The sequence below is a fragment of the Lepidothrix coronata genome, unplaced genomic scaffold (assembly GCF_001604755.1).
Source record: "Lepidothrix coronata isolate B3197 unplaced genomic scaffold, Lepidothrix_coronata-1.0 Scaffold2, whole genome shotgun sequence".
NCBI classification, from domain to species: Eukaryota; Metazoa; Chordata; class Aves; order Passeriformes; family Pipridae; genus Lepidothrix; species Lepidothrix coronata.
In genome coordinates this window covers 3,044,253-3,056,786 of record NW_016690182.1, presented here as the reverse complement: position 1 = coordinate 3,056,786, position 12,534 = coordinate 3,044,253, and the positions used below count along the sequence as shown (strand labels likewise).

The window sequence follows — 12,534 nt, the reverse complement described above, 5'->3', positions numbered from 1 at the left end:
CTCCTGACTCGTAATTTTATTCCTCTGAATTTCTTTGTGACTAGAACCTTCTGGTAAGGAAGTCAACTATGCATGGGCATCTCTAAGTACGGAGCATCTCACAAATTTTCATCAACATATTTCCCCAATAAGAAAATAAGATGCAACAACTAATTGTATTGTAATTGGACATAATCAACTGTAATCAGCAATAAAACATCAATCGCTTTCACAGAATCACACTTTCCTGATAATGGATCTGAAAACCTTTTTTTTTTTCCTATTTTTAGAATTGATTCATTACATTAATTAGCTGCCTGAAGATTAACATTTATTTGTACTTACCTCACACTTACCTTCTATCATTAAAGACATGTTAAAGTCACTCTATAATTACAATGTGTCTCTTGCTAAGCCTTAAAACAGCATTATTTGCTTGTCTTAGAGGTATTTCTGCCTGGATATACATTCTAATTTCCTACTGATGTACAGGTCTCCTTTATTAGCTCACGAAAAATAATCAAACCCCTTCCCTAAGGCCAGTCACGAGGCGGGAGCGGTGTGCTGCGGGGGAAGCACGTTAACAGCCCACAGGGCTCTGCCTCGGGAGCTGCTGAGTACCCTTTGTTCCAGGGATTTCAGTGGGAGTTGAGGGTGATCAGCTGCTTTAGAGCATCAAATCCAGAGACTTTATCACAGTCCTAATGCACACCGCAAGGGGATTAATTGTGGCTTTGGTGGGGATTCAAGGCTTCACATGCATTTTGCCTGTGACAACACTGGATGTACTCCGACAGGATGGCTGCAGCAAAATGCTTATTTCATGTGCAGCAAGGGAGATGCTCATCTTTTTCAAAGTGTTGTAATAAGAGAGGACAAACTAGAGGTCCAAATAAACTTGATTTTGCTGGCTGTCTGATTTGAACAGCTCTGACTTAATGTGCATGAGTAAGCTCTGTTAACATTACAAGACTCACCTGAATGCATAAAATCTAAAAGATGGACTTTGAAACCATATAATTTGCTTAAGAGTTAGATATAATTAAATGGTGCCACCATGCAATTGAAAGGTTATGAAAGAGGAGTGTTGTCACAGAGGGAGGAGGATTCAGAGGATGCTAGCTGGAGCCTGCTGCCCATGCTGGTCTCTCATAAAGGACTGGTTGTATTATAGATGTGAGTGAGCTATATGAAATTATTTGGCTTGCTAATAGTTGGTTAAATCATTGCCACAGACCCCTTTTTCTACATCCAGTTGCATCTGAGTTCCTAAATAATGGAAAGAAATGACAGATAACTAACACTAAGTACTTTGGATATGGTCTTTTCTTACCTCTTGGGCTGTTGAGAGAGGCCTCGGACGCCTTTCCACCATCCCCACAGTGACTCTGGTCAAATGGAAGGCACTGATCACCTGTTCCTGCCACCACGTCTGCATTTTTGGCCAGATCCTTCGTTTCAGTGAGAGATTTTGCTTTATAGACCTTCCTGGTGTTGGTATCTGATAAGTAAAGGGATTCTGACACTGGATCAACGGCCAAGTAATATTTATGTGCAGGGCTTGTACTGAAACAGAAGAGAATCACAGTCAGCTTGTTTTTCTTTTACATCTCTGTGGCAGCATAACAATTGTATTATAATTATCTGAAGACATCTGCTCAATGATTTTAAGAGGACGAAGGCATAAGTGACAGCAGCTTTAATGTGGGTTACGCAAAGCACCGCTGCTGAGAAGGAAGGAGCTTGTCCTGGTTGCAGAGCCTGTCCAGCCAGCTATGGGGCAGTGAGCTGGTGCAGACTGGTACTAGGTGACTTTGTCCATCAGTACCAAGCCACTTAGGATAAAGCTAACTGGAGTGACTTCAGCTCAGTTATAATTATTACTATCAAAAGCAAGGCCATTTTTCAATATCTGATAAGTCCTAGTACTCTTGGCACTGAAAACAAATCTATGAGTTGCAGCAAAATGAATCACAGACTGTTCTGCATGGGCACAAATGCCCACTCTTGGTTATTTTTATCTGTTTCTAAACCTTAGGAAATATGAAGGTGTGAAATATGTTGCCTTAATTCATGCCGACTGTATTGTCATGAGCAAGGCAGAAGGCCAAGTACTGTCAGTGCAACTAAGCATGAATTAATGCACCATAATTCATGCACTGTCAGTGCCTTATTGAGATTATAAAATGTTATATAAAAAAATATTTACATATGTTAATTAAATGGTGGGGATCATAAATTCTAACCGGAGAACTGGGCTGCATCTTATTATCCAGCAAGACTTTTCATTTCTTTTTCAGTGCAAAGTTAATTTCCAGTTTGAGGAAATTGTCCAAGCACATGGCACACCATGCTGGTGTCCTGAGCCTGCTGAGCCTGCAGTGGAGCCTAACTAAAAATCCAGACAGGAGGAGATCCTTTAAATCACACGGTTACTGAAATGGTGGGACAGAGGTACAGGCTGAGCATTCAGGTGCTCAGACAGTATTTTCATCATTGCCATGTTTCTCTGAGGGGCAGATTTCTGACAAGTGGCTGGGCTCTAGGTGGGACTTTCCTGCTCTGTAGATTAAAAAGATTGGCAAAAATCCCTTTTTTTGGATGAAAGAGATATTTCATTAACAGTGGTACAATTAAGTAACACTTAGGATTGGTGCAACAAAGTTGTGAAATGAGTTTCTCCTCTCAGCTTTGCAGTTCTGTTTGTGGTGGGTTTGACAATGCTTGGTGATATTCCCACAGCTGGGGAACAGATGTGAAACCCAGTCCAAGGAACCACAGGGAATGAGAGGGCAGCGATATGATGAAAGATGAGTAAGAGGATGAGCTAAAAGCAATTAATGCCAAAGTATGTATCATCACTATAAAATTGTTTGTTGAAAATATCAAGAATCATTTGTGCTCTCTGGATTGAGGTCAGGAGAGACTAGCCAGTCAAAAGATGAAAATAAAACACTTCTATGAAAAAAGTTGCAAGGAGAATTCTAGATTTTAAATAAACATGTTGTTTAGTATGCAGAAACTGCAGAGAACCAGGGGTCACTATATACTCTCCATGTAGACACATTTTCTGTCATCCTTGTCATTACATTTAATAGACCAGCTGTTAGAAAACTCTTCATGTTTATGCTTAAAGCCTTGCATACTAAAATCTTTAAAGAGTACAAGTAAAAAATGGAAGATAACAAAATACCTGCTATTTTTACAGAAGATTGTAATCAGATCTAAATCTGAGTTGATTTAATTTAGTCTATTAAAAACTATATGAAATAGACTAAGATTTACAATAAATCTTTTCAGAAGTAGTTAATACTATTCTGTACTAAATTTGTCCCTATAACCTCAAAGTCTAGTTCATGTTTTTACCAGTTATTAAACAGCTTTGTTATATTTCATCAAAATGTTGGTGACAAGAAAAACAAAGAGGGTAAGTTGCTTTTAAACACTCACAAATAAGACCAGTGGCTCTCTCTGTTCACTGGTCTCCGAACTCCCCTCTTTTATGTAGTACTTTCTTTTACCTGGTAGAAAGAACACTTTTCCCCTGTTTGTTTGGAGACTAAAAGTTGTGTAGAGGTGCTGGATTTTGAAGCCTTTTCCTGCTTGGACTGTCATGAACCATCTTTCAGTTATTGCTTCTACATATTTCCTTGAGCATTCTAGAAATTTCTGCCATGACTATGACCTTTACAGCCCCACAGAATGCCATATAGTGAGACTGTCAAGTAATCCCCTATAACCTCAAAGATTACATTAACTACAAGTGATTTCCTCCAATTTTCCACAAATTTCACTTGGAGAGAATAGTGACAGAGACAATTACTACTGTAATTAGGGCTGGGGTACTTGACTATTGTCACAACTTGATATAATTAAGGTTTAAGCTCATCTCAAGAAACTAGTACGAGTGAACAGGTATTTAAAAAAAAATCTACTTTACAAAAGAAACCTCTAAATGTAAAAGCTGAATCATGTTCTGAATGCATCATAGAGAAAATAAGTTCAATTTGCTCTTTAGTTTACAAAGATTCTGGTCAGTTTAAAGAAAATGGAAACAACTCTTCAATTAAAAAAACAGAACCTTGCACTTACCAACTAGGAATTATTCTTTCTTTTTAAGTTTTAATTGTAAAATATACGAGATGTGACATAATCTGGTAAATAATCTATAGTGTTCAATAGCATTTTTGTGGGTAAAGCAAGCAATTCCAACCAGTACTCTCATGCTGTAAACACGCTGCTTCCTACTATGCCATGAAGTTATCAGTTCACACTGTACTGGTGCTGGATTATTTATCTCATTTAATACCAGAATGCTAAGAAGTTTGTTTCTAAGGAGACAGAGTGCCTTGCTGTCTCTTTCTAGCATGCAACATCACTTCTGCAGCTGGATTGTTGTAACCAACTCCCTCACCGTCTGTCGCAGAAGCCTAACGGGCAACGCTTGTTCCTTTAATGAAATCCCTACATTGCAATGCTAAAATGCCATCTGGAAAGGGAGGAAGCCACTTGCTTTGCCTTAGCTGGAGCAGCAAGGACTGAGCTGTGACACAGCACCCTCAGTTCTGGGCTCTGCTGTGGACACCCTCTAATTGGCAGATTTTAAAGCTCATAGTATCCTAGAACCACTAAAGTCCTCTTGTGTGTTTCTGAAGCCTTTTTAACTACTTCTTTGTTGCTAAAAGTCCAGTTTCCTTGGATGGCTATATCTGTGATCATTCAAACACCATGTGAAATGAGTATGACAGCTATGAAATGCACTCCCAGTGTTCAGGTTTAAACCTCTCCATCTCTGCTTGGTGATCAGCAAACTGATTTTTAGAGGGCGACTTCATTCCTTCAAAGTGAACGAATCAAACCTACAGTACTACAAACAAAGGTGAATTTGATTAACATTTGTATTTATTAACATTTATATTCATTAAATTTAGAGTGTTTCTCTATATACAGACTCCTAAAAGGACTTTTGTAAGACTGTTTCCTTGAACATGGTTCACATATCAGGCTGTCTGTGTTTTACTCACCTGTGTCTTGTGTCTCTATTCCTAGAAGGACAGATCGGTTCAGGTTTAAAAAGAAAGAAAAAAGACAAGAAATATTAGTCCTTGACAGAACTGTATTCTTTGCCTAACTGCTCACAGAGCTGTATCCCACTAACAAAACATTGTTTTTCCTATTACTGGATATTATTTCTTTTTCTCAAACTGCTTCCTTTGCACCACCTGCCCATTGCCAAGTTAATGCTGAACAATCAGCATACAGAATCATCACCAGCAATGTTAGCTAAGTGGAGATTCATGGGTGTTAAGAGAAATGTCATGTATTAATGTTCAAAATCTTTCCTGCCTTCCCCTCTGGCCCTCAAAGGGAGTGGGAAGCTGGAGTCATAATTGCAGGGCAGTCATTAACAGCAGCACAGGCCCAGCCTGTGGCATGTCAGGCAATGCCAGGTTTGCTCTTGTCTGCTTAAACTGAGCCACATCCTCTGCTACACGAGGAACAATTTTATTGCATTAATTTTAAACATGGTAAGTTTTATCTTCTGTGACCTGACACAATACTCTAGATGTTTGCTATTGAATTATGGGATTTTCTTCAAAAATATGCTTCATGGAATACTTTAACTTTTGGAGAACATGTATGAAAAGCCTCACAGGAAGAAAACCCAGCTCTATTTATTAGTTCTGCAATTTGCAGAAATCCATTAAGCAAGACCTGTTCTAAAGGCCACTTAAGATGTCCTTTTTAACCAGTGACTTAAAGTAAGTGTAAGTTTTCTGGTAAGTTAGTTTGACAGTTGATGAGACACATGGTCACAAGGCAAATAGATGTGGCTGCTTCTCTAAGTCCCAAGGGATAAAAGCTCAATGTAGTTTTCATAAGCATATCACAGCCAGGATTACAGACACTGGTCAGAGAAAGAGAATTAATTTTTTACCTCAATTCTAATATGCCAATTGAGTTTCCAGAGGGAAAGATCCGTCTGACATAGTTGAAGTCCCCAATATAGACACTCCCATCAGGGCCAGAAGCAAGGGCAACAGGGGCAAAGAGTTTGCTGTTGAGGGCGAGCCCGTTGCAGTTGGAGCAAGAGACACTTCTCTGGTGTCCATTGCCCATCACAGTGGAGATGACTGGAGGCTGCTGGGAAATGAACATGTTTTCCCCATTCCCTTTGTGTACAATTCCTAAAGGAAGGGGAGGGAAGAAAACAGAGACAAAACAAGTGAATGTATAGCATTTAAACTATTCAGCAATTTTGGGTTATGAAATCCTCTAGAAAACCAGACTATCAAAATAGCAACAAACATCTCATCTTTTAGAGACTGTCACAGGGCTCCACTAATCTCTTCCAATTTTGTTCACCCCAAGCTTCACTGTCACCATTTTGTTCATTAGTGGCTAGTGGCTATTTTAAAAGGCAACATCATGAGGAGAACTCATGGTTGGTTAATGCTGTAACAAATTGACTGCTAATTGCAGTGCTATCTGATTTCTTGGGGATTACTACTTTAATATTCATTTTATTCATAAATTTTTATTAGGTAGCAGAGGAATTTCTTGGGCAGTTTGAATATTTAATTAAAGGAGATTAATAGCAGGACTACTATGCATTTTTCACAAAAGAGCACCGAGTGGCAGTACAAAATCAATATTCAAATTTAAATGTGAGTCCTTCATGGTATATGAAAATGGTGCAAGTGCAGCAAAGCCAAGTTAAGAGTCAAGGAGCAATTCTGAGGCACAAGAGAACATCTTACCAGCAGGAATATATTAAGTTCTATCATAAAGGCTAAAACATCTTCCCAGTGTGTCAGTATTTTACCACTGCTCTGCAGCAGACACTGTTGAAAGTCTTCCCAATTACTAGGTTGGTGATACCAGAACCAGTTCAAAGATGTATTTTCTCAAGCTGATCGCTATAGTGTTTATTTTAACTAACAATGTGGTAATATATTTAAGAAGTATCTTTAAAATAACATGTAATTGCAAGAATTTGGCTTTTGCTGAATGGAAGATAGGTATTCTTTTAGACCCCAGTGCAAAATCTCTTTTTTCCCTTGAGAAGCCCAGTACTTCATCAGAAAAGTGGCACAATTAAAGGAATAAACACAAGGGAATTTACTTTTTGGAGAACTCTTGTGCTGGGAAATGAGCATATTCTCCACACTGCAGGAAGTACATGTTGAGACATGTCTGAGTTTTCCCAAAGTATGGCAAATGTATTTATGTATTGTCTCTACGAACTTTTGTTTAAACTAATTTTTGTGGCTTTCAGGTGAATCTGAAACTAAAATTCACCTTAGAAATTATTGAGCACCACCATAGCTATTTTGAAGGGAATTATATTTTCAAAAAATTATTTCTGAACAACAGAGGACAGAATACATAGATTTGTTTGAATGTTGGCTTAAAAAAAGCATCCTGGAAATATGCCAGTGAAATGAATGGCAATATTCTCCCTTATGCACTGGATAAAAATACTATGAAATGAAGATGCTGCCCTTTGTCTGAAATAAACAATGTAAAGGTAATCTTTCAACGGCCTCATACAAATGCCAGTAAATAATGAGGACTCTGGAGAATATGTTTTGCTGTCAATAAATGCAAGCATGTGCTTAATTTCAGGATTTCGAGCTGCTGCTTTAATTTTAGTTGATGTTGTGTTGCACTGGAGTTGAAATTACCTTAAAGCATAAAGTCCCTGTGAAATTAATCCTCCTTGCCCCAGATAAATAAAAATGGAATCAATACACTTGCCCATCAGAAGGAAAATTTAATTTAAATAATACTCTAAAAAATCGGTTAATAGCACATTCATTTGTATTCATGAGATACAAGTGTCTTTAAAAGGACTATGCAGGAACTAATATTTATGATATCTGTTCTCTTCTTGATTATGAGAAATGCTTTGATGATCTTCCAAACTGACCAAAACCTTTGTACCAGAAAACATTAAACTCTAATAATGTCACAAATTAGAAGTGATCAAACCTCCAAACTGGATGGCAAAAAAAAGCAGGAAAAGAGCAGTGGAGTACAGCTGAGAACAGGATGTGGTCCTTTAGTAACCTAACAGCCAGACTGATGCAAAACTGCATACTTTTAAAAAGCTTGAGTTTCCAGTGACAGCCACATTGGAACAGTATTTGTTATTTCACATCTATTCTGCTGGAATCAGACATCTTTTTTCTTTCTTTCTTTCTTTTTGTAAATCCTTACATCTGGCAGTAGAACACAGTTTTCACTTGCTAAGGTTTCTTCATGCCTATACTTGTACCTCCACAGCTTAGACTGGGATATGAAGTGCAAGTCTGCAAAATTGCGTCTATTTCTTTTTATGATTTCTCTGTTGCATTTGGCTTATTTTGTAACATCTCTAAAATGAGTAGCCTTCATGGAGAGAGAGAGAGAATATCTACCCTGGCTCTGAGTAGGAATGTCGTGCACAGCAATAGACCTGCTAGGAGACCAGGCTCAGTGGTTGAAGTTAGATATAAGCTATTCAGAACCAGATAACCAATCAAAGTGCTTCTAGGTTTAGTTTGAAAGTAAAATTGTAATTTTCAATCAAGAATGTTGTATTCCAATGCAGTTTTTACAGTTAATCCAGTGACAGTGTTCCAAAAACATGCAAGTTTCATCCTTCTAAAAAGCAGAGGGGATGCTTCATTTAAAACTGAAAAATCTCAATATATTCATAACTCAAGAAGGCTATTCAATGCTTTTCATATGGTGGTATGGAGATAAGTCTGAAATATATAATTCTAAGTTTGAATCATATTCTTATCCTTATTTAAAGCCCATTTTATATATCTGAAATGGAAGAGAAGTTCACTTGTTTCTAGATAAGACCACAAGCGCACCTGATAGTTTTATTTTTTGGTTAATACAGTTCATTATTCGGTTTTGTTGCTTTAATGAGCAACATGCTATTAATATATGAGTTAGATGTGCACTAGCTTTGGTATAGTAATTGTTTTTCTGCCCTTAACTGCTTTTCCAGTTCTTATACACGATCCAGGTGTGCATGCTCAAAGCCCATTATAATCATCAGGAACACCTGAGACATCACTGAGCTCTCCTGGGCTTTGTCACCCTCGCTGGAGATGTTCTGACATGCAAACTGTAACCAGAAGAGACCCCCTGATTTCAAGTCAGATGTGCTCGTGCTCTCTCCCCAAATTACGTCTCTGCAAGTGATGGACAAAAATGTTTGGCAGCTTTCCCCCGATTTCAGTCTTGACTGTGTCCAGCACAGTGGGAATATCTGAGGAAAAGGAGCAGGTACAAGAAGCTGCACGTTCCCCATTCATGCAGTGGGCACAGCCCAGATGATTTGAGAGGAGGTGGCAGGAGGCTGACAGGTCAGTGCTCTCTGGCATTCTCAGCCGCACAGCTGAGACGGGGACAGGAAGCAATTTGTCACCACATTCCCTGTGCTCAGGAAAGCAGTGATTTAGCCCTGCTCGGATTATAATTGTACACTTTACAAAATCTCGGAACATGTTAGTGCCTATGGGGTGAATTATGGTAGTAACCACTGCAGTTAGCAGATAGTCATATAAATTGGAGTTACTGCCAGCAATTTAGTCTTGAAATTAAACTATGCAAGTGGTAAATTGGCACTAAGGAGCAGACTATGGGGCTCACAGTTGGGGGCTCAGCTGACTGAGGTCAGATTTCTCTTTGTGTTAAATGTCAATAGCTGGCATTTAAAAGAGACAATCTATACAAACCAATAAGACAGGATATGAAAGAACTGCTGTTTAAAATGTCAAACTATTTTAAATCAAAACAGAAATCCAGTTAATTTACAAACTAAATCTGACCTTTTGTATTTGGAATATTTATACTGTAGCTGCGCATTCAGCTACAGAACTTGTAAAAACCTGAAAGCCATACATCTGTGCATGAATCTTCATCAATAGAAGTTTGCAGATGGAAATAGATTTTAGTGGATCGACTCTCAGCTGGAGCAAATTGAGAGAACTTTACTGAATCCAATACTCTGCTGATTTGTAAGTGCTGAAATCTGACCCCAAGTTTCTCTTCTCCTGGACAGCGAGATATCTGTTTACTGGCAAACTCATATATTTCTAGTTACCATAATTTATCTACGGGTATCGTTTTAATAATTTAATCCCTCTGGTTCCTGATCATAGATGTTAATGGAGGAAAAGAAACCCCCCCAGGTATAAAATAAAAGCCATGGGAAACCAGATTCAAGCGTCCATGCCTGAAGAATCTCTTTGCAGGGTTAATGTTATGACACCAAAAGCATTTACAGTTTTTTTTTCCCCAGTGCTTTGAAAGGTGTTGGGTTGCTTGTACTGAGGAGTAATTTACTGTGCTTCTCCACAGAGCGGGCAGCCACAAAAGCTTCTGCACACCAGACTGGCAGTGTGGTTTTGGAAGTGCTGCCTCTCACTTGGCTGGTCTGTGTTCATTGCAGGGTTTGTGTCCCTGGGGCTGTGATGCTACTAACTGGTGGTAGTCACAGGATGAATTAGGGGTGTAGACACTTCACTGAGACTATAACACTACAGACTGACCTGAAATGTGGCACTTCTGTACCAGCTGTGTGAGAATGAACCTAAATTAGTGTGCCCTTTTCCCACCAAACGACCACAATGTGTTAGTGATTGCAACAGTCAGTGACATTAATGCCTAATACCTGGGAGCCAGAACATTAAAAATATCCTTTCAGATGGCATTTACAGTTCAGCTCTCAATAAACATGGGTGCACAGTAAAAGAGGATTACACATTAGGAAGTGTAATACTTAAAATCTGAACAATTAATTCCTTCAAAATTTGTATTCTTCTTATGCATGGCCAGTTAATAAAGGAAGGACTTACCACTTTGTGGATTTAATACATGGTGTTTGTTTATAGACCAGCCGCCCAGATTTGAAGCATCCATTTCAAAGCCTTGAAGGATTACTGTTCTCTTCTCCCACAGAATAAAATCAGGACATGTTTCATATTCATATCCCACCGACACTGCAAACAAATAATTAGAGAACTCTCAGTCTACCTTTTCCTCTGTGAACTGCTAGACAGTTTTTCATTCCAAGTTCTGATATTTATCTGTCAAGTAATGATCCTACTAATTTTGCTCTGCCAGATTGCTATTGCTGAATGGTATTTTTTTGAAAAAAAAAAGGGTTTTAAGAGATTAGTATGTTATTACAGCTATAGTTACTACTGTTTCAAAGCAGAAAATTTTCTGTTGTACCAGTTATGGATTTCATAAATCTTCTCCAATGACTCCTGACTTGATTGTTTATTCCATTTCTGCTAATTACCTGAATAACAGCTTAAATAAAAAAAGAATCCATGTTAAAACAAAATGGTTTTAATTTGTTTGCTGATTGTAAATATTATAGTTAGGCAGAAATGGATCAATGAGCTGAACATTTCTAGAAATATATTTATCTTACCAGGCTTGCACATCACCAAAATACCTGCTGAAAAATCTTGAATTTCCCTAAGAGTGGTGGGTATTAGGGGCACTCAAATTGACCAAAATCCCTTTCCTTCAGTACTTCAGTAGAACAAATTAAAAAAACCTCCTAAAATTTTTGGTTTCTCTAATATACCAACCTTTTTTAAAAAATTATTTGTCTCCTTTACTTAGCTTTATTAGCTTTCACTGAAACTTATTCATAAATGAAGAATATTATTTTGACACCAAATTCCAAAATTTGACCTAGGAAATATTGAGATAGTTCAACCTTTCCAAAATAAAAACATCTTTCAAAATATTTTAAGATACAAAATAAAAAAATATTAAACCCCACAGTTTTCTGGCATTTTTAATAGTTTCTTTTCATTTTTTCTAGGTAGCAGCCTTAGGTATACTTTACTTAAATCATAAATAGTTTTAATACCATCTAAATTCCACTATGGAAGGCAATTAAAATATTTTTACCAGCCCTAGCAGGGAGCACTTGTAAGATAAATGTTTTATGGCAAACTGAAAGCTGTTCCTTACAGCAACAGCTCTATAGCTGCTTCACTATTTCAGCAGAAAGAACTTGTTTTTGCAGCTCATCTCTGACTTGTAAAAATCCCATCTCCTTCAGTACAGTAAATATTGTATGTTTCGGATATTACAGGTTTCAGTTTGAGGGTCCAGAAGTCACTTTGTCCAATTTTTCTGTTATGGGACCTCTTACAACCAACACTAGTATTGGTGTACTGGGTACTTCCCTGGACCGAGAGCCCAAGTGAGGGCACGGAACTTCCAGAACAGCCACATCCTGTGCTGGGATGAGTCATCAAGGTTCAGTAACCCAACACACTGTTTTCTAGGTGTTAATGCAGACAGAAGATAAAGGGCAGATTTTTCCTGTGAAGCAACCTCACACTTGCCACCTACACATTAGCATCTTTACTCCAGTCATGCCTTTAACACGTTCAATCCTGGGTGAGATGTGTGTACTTGAAAAAAGCAGAGCTCTATAAGGCAGTCCCTCAGCCTGGCTCAATGACCCGATACAGACCCACAGGACAGTTCATCAGCTGCTGGAAGGGACCGTGCTGAGAG

At 38.2% G+C, this 12,534-nt stretch overlaps 1 protein-coding gene across 4 annotated transcripts in view; it reads right to left on the bottom strand.

Moving 5' to 3' along the window:
* The window catches only part of TENM1 (teneurin transmembrane protein 1), a 319,629-nt gene that overhangs the window by 56,063 nt on the left and 251,032 nt on the right, over positions 1 to 12,534 (bottom strand). For all 4 annotated transcript variants that reach the window (XM_017818756.1, XM_017818745.1, XM_017818772.1 and 1 more), the window contains 4 exons: positions 10,842 to 10,985; positions 5,918 to 6,167; positions 5,004 to 5,024; positions 1,313 to 1,545 (listed from right to left, as the gene is read on the bottom strand). In XM_017818756.1, the coding sequence (XP_017674245.1) occupies positions 1,313 to 1,545; positions 5,004 to 5,024; positions 5,918 to 6,167; positions 10,842 to 10,985 (648 nt within the window). The remainder of the gene's footprint in view (positions 1 to 1,312; positions 1,546 to 5,003; positions 5,025 to 5,917; positions 6,168 to 10,841; positions 10,986 to 12,534) is intronic.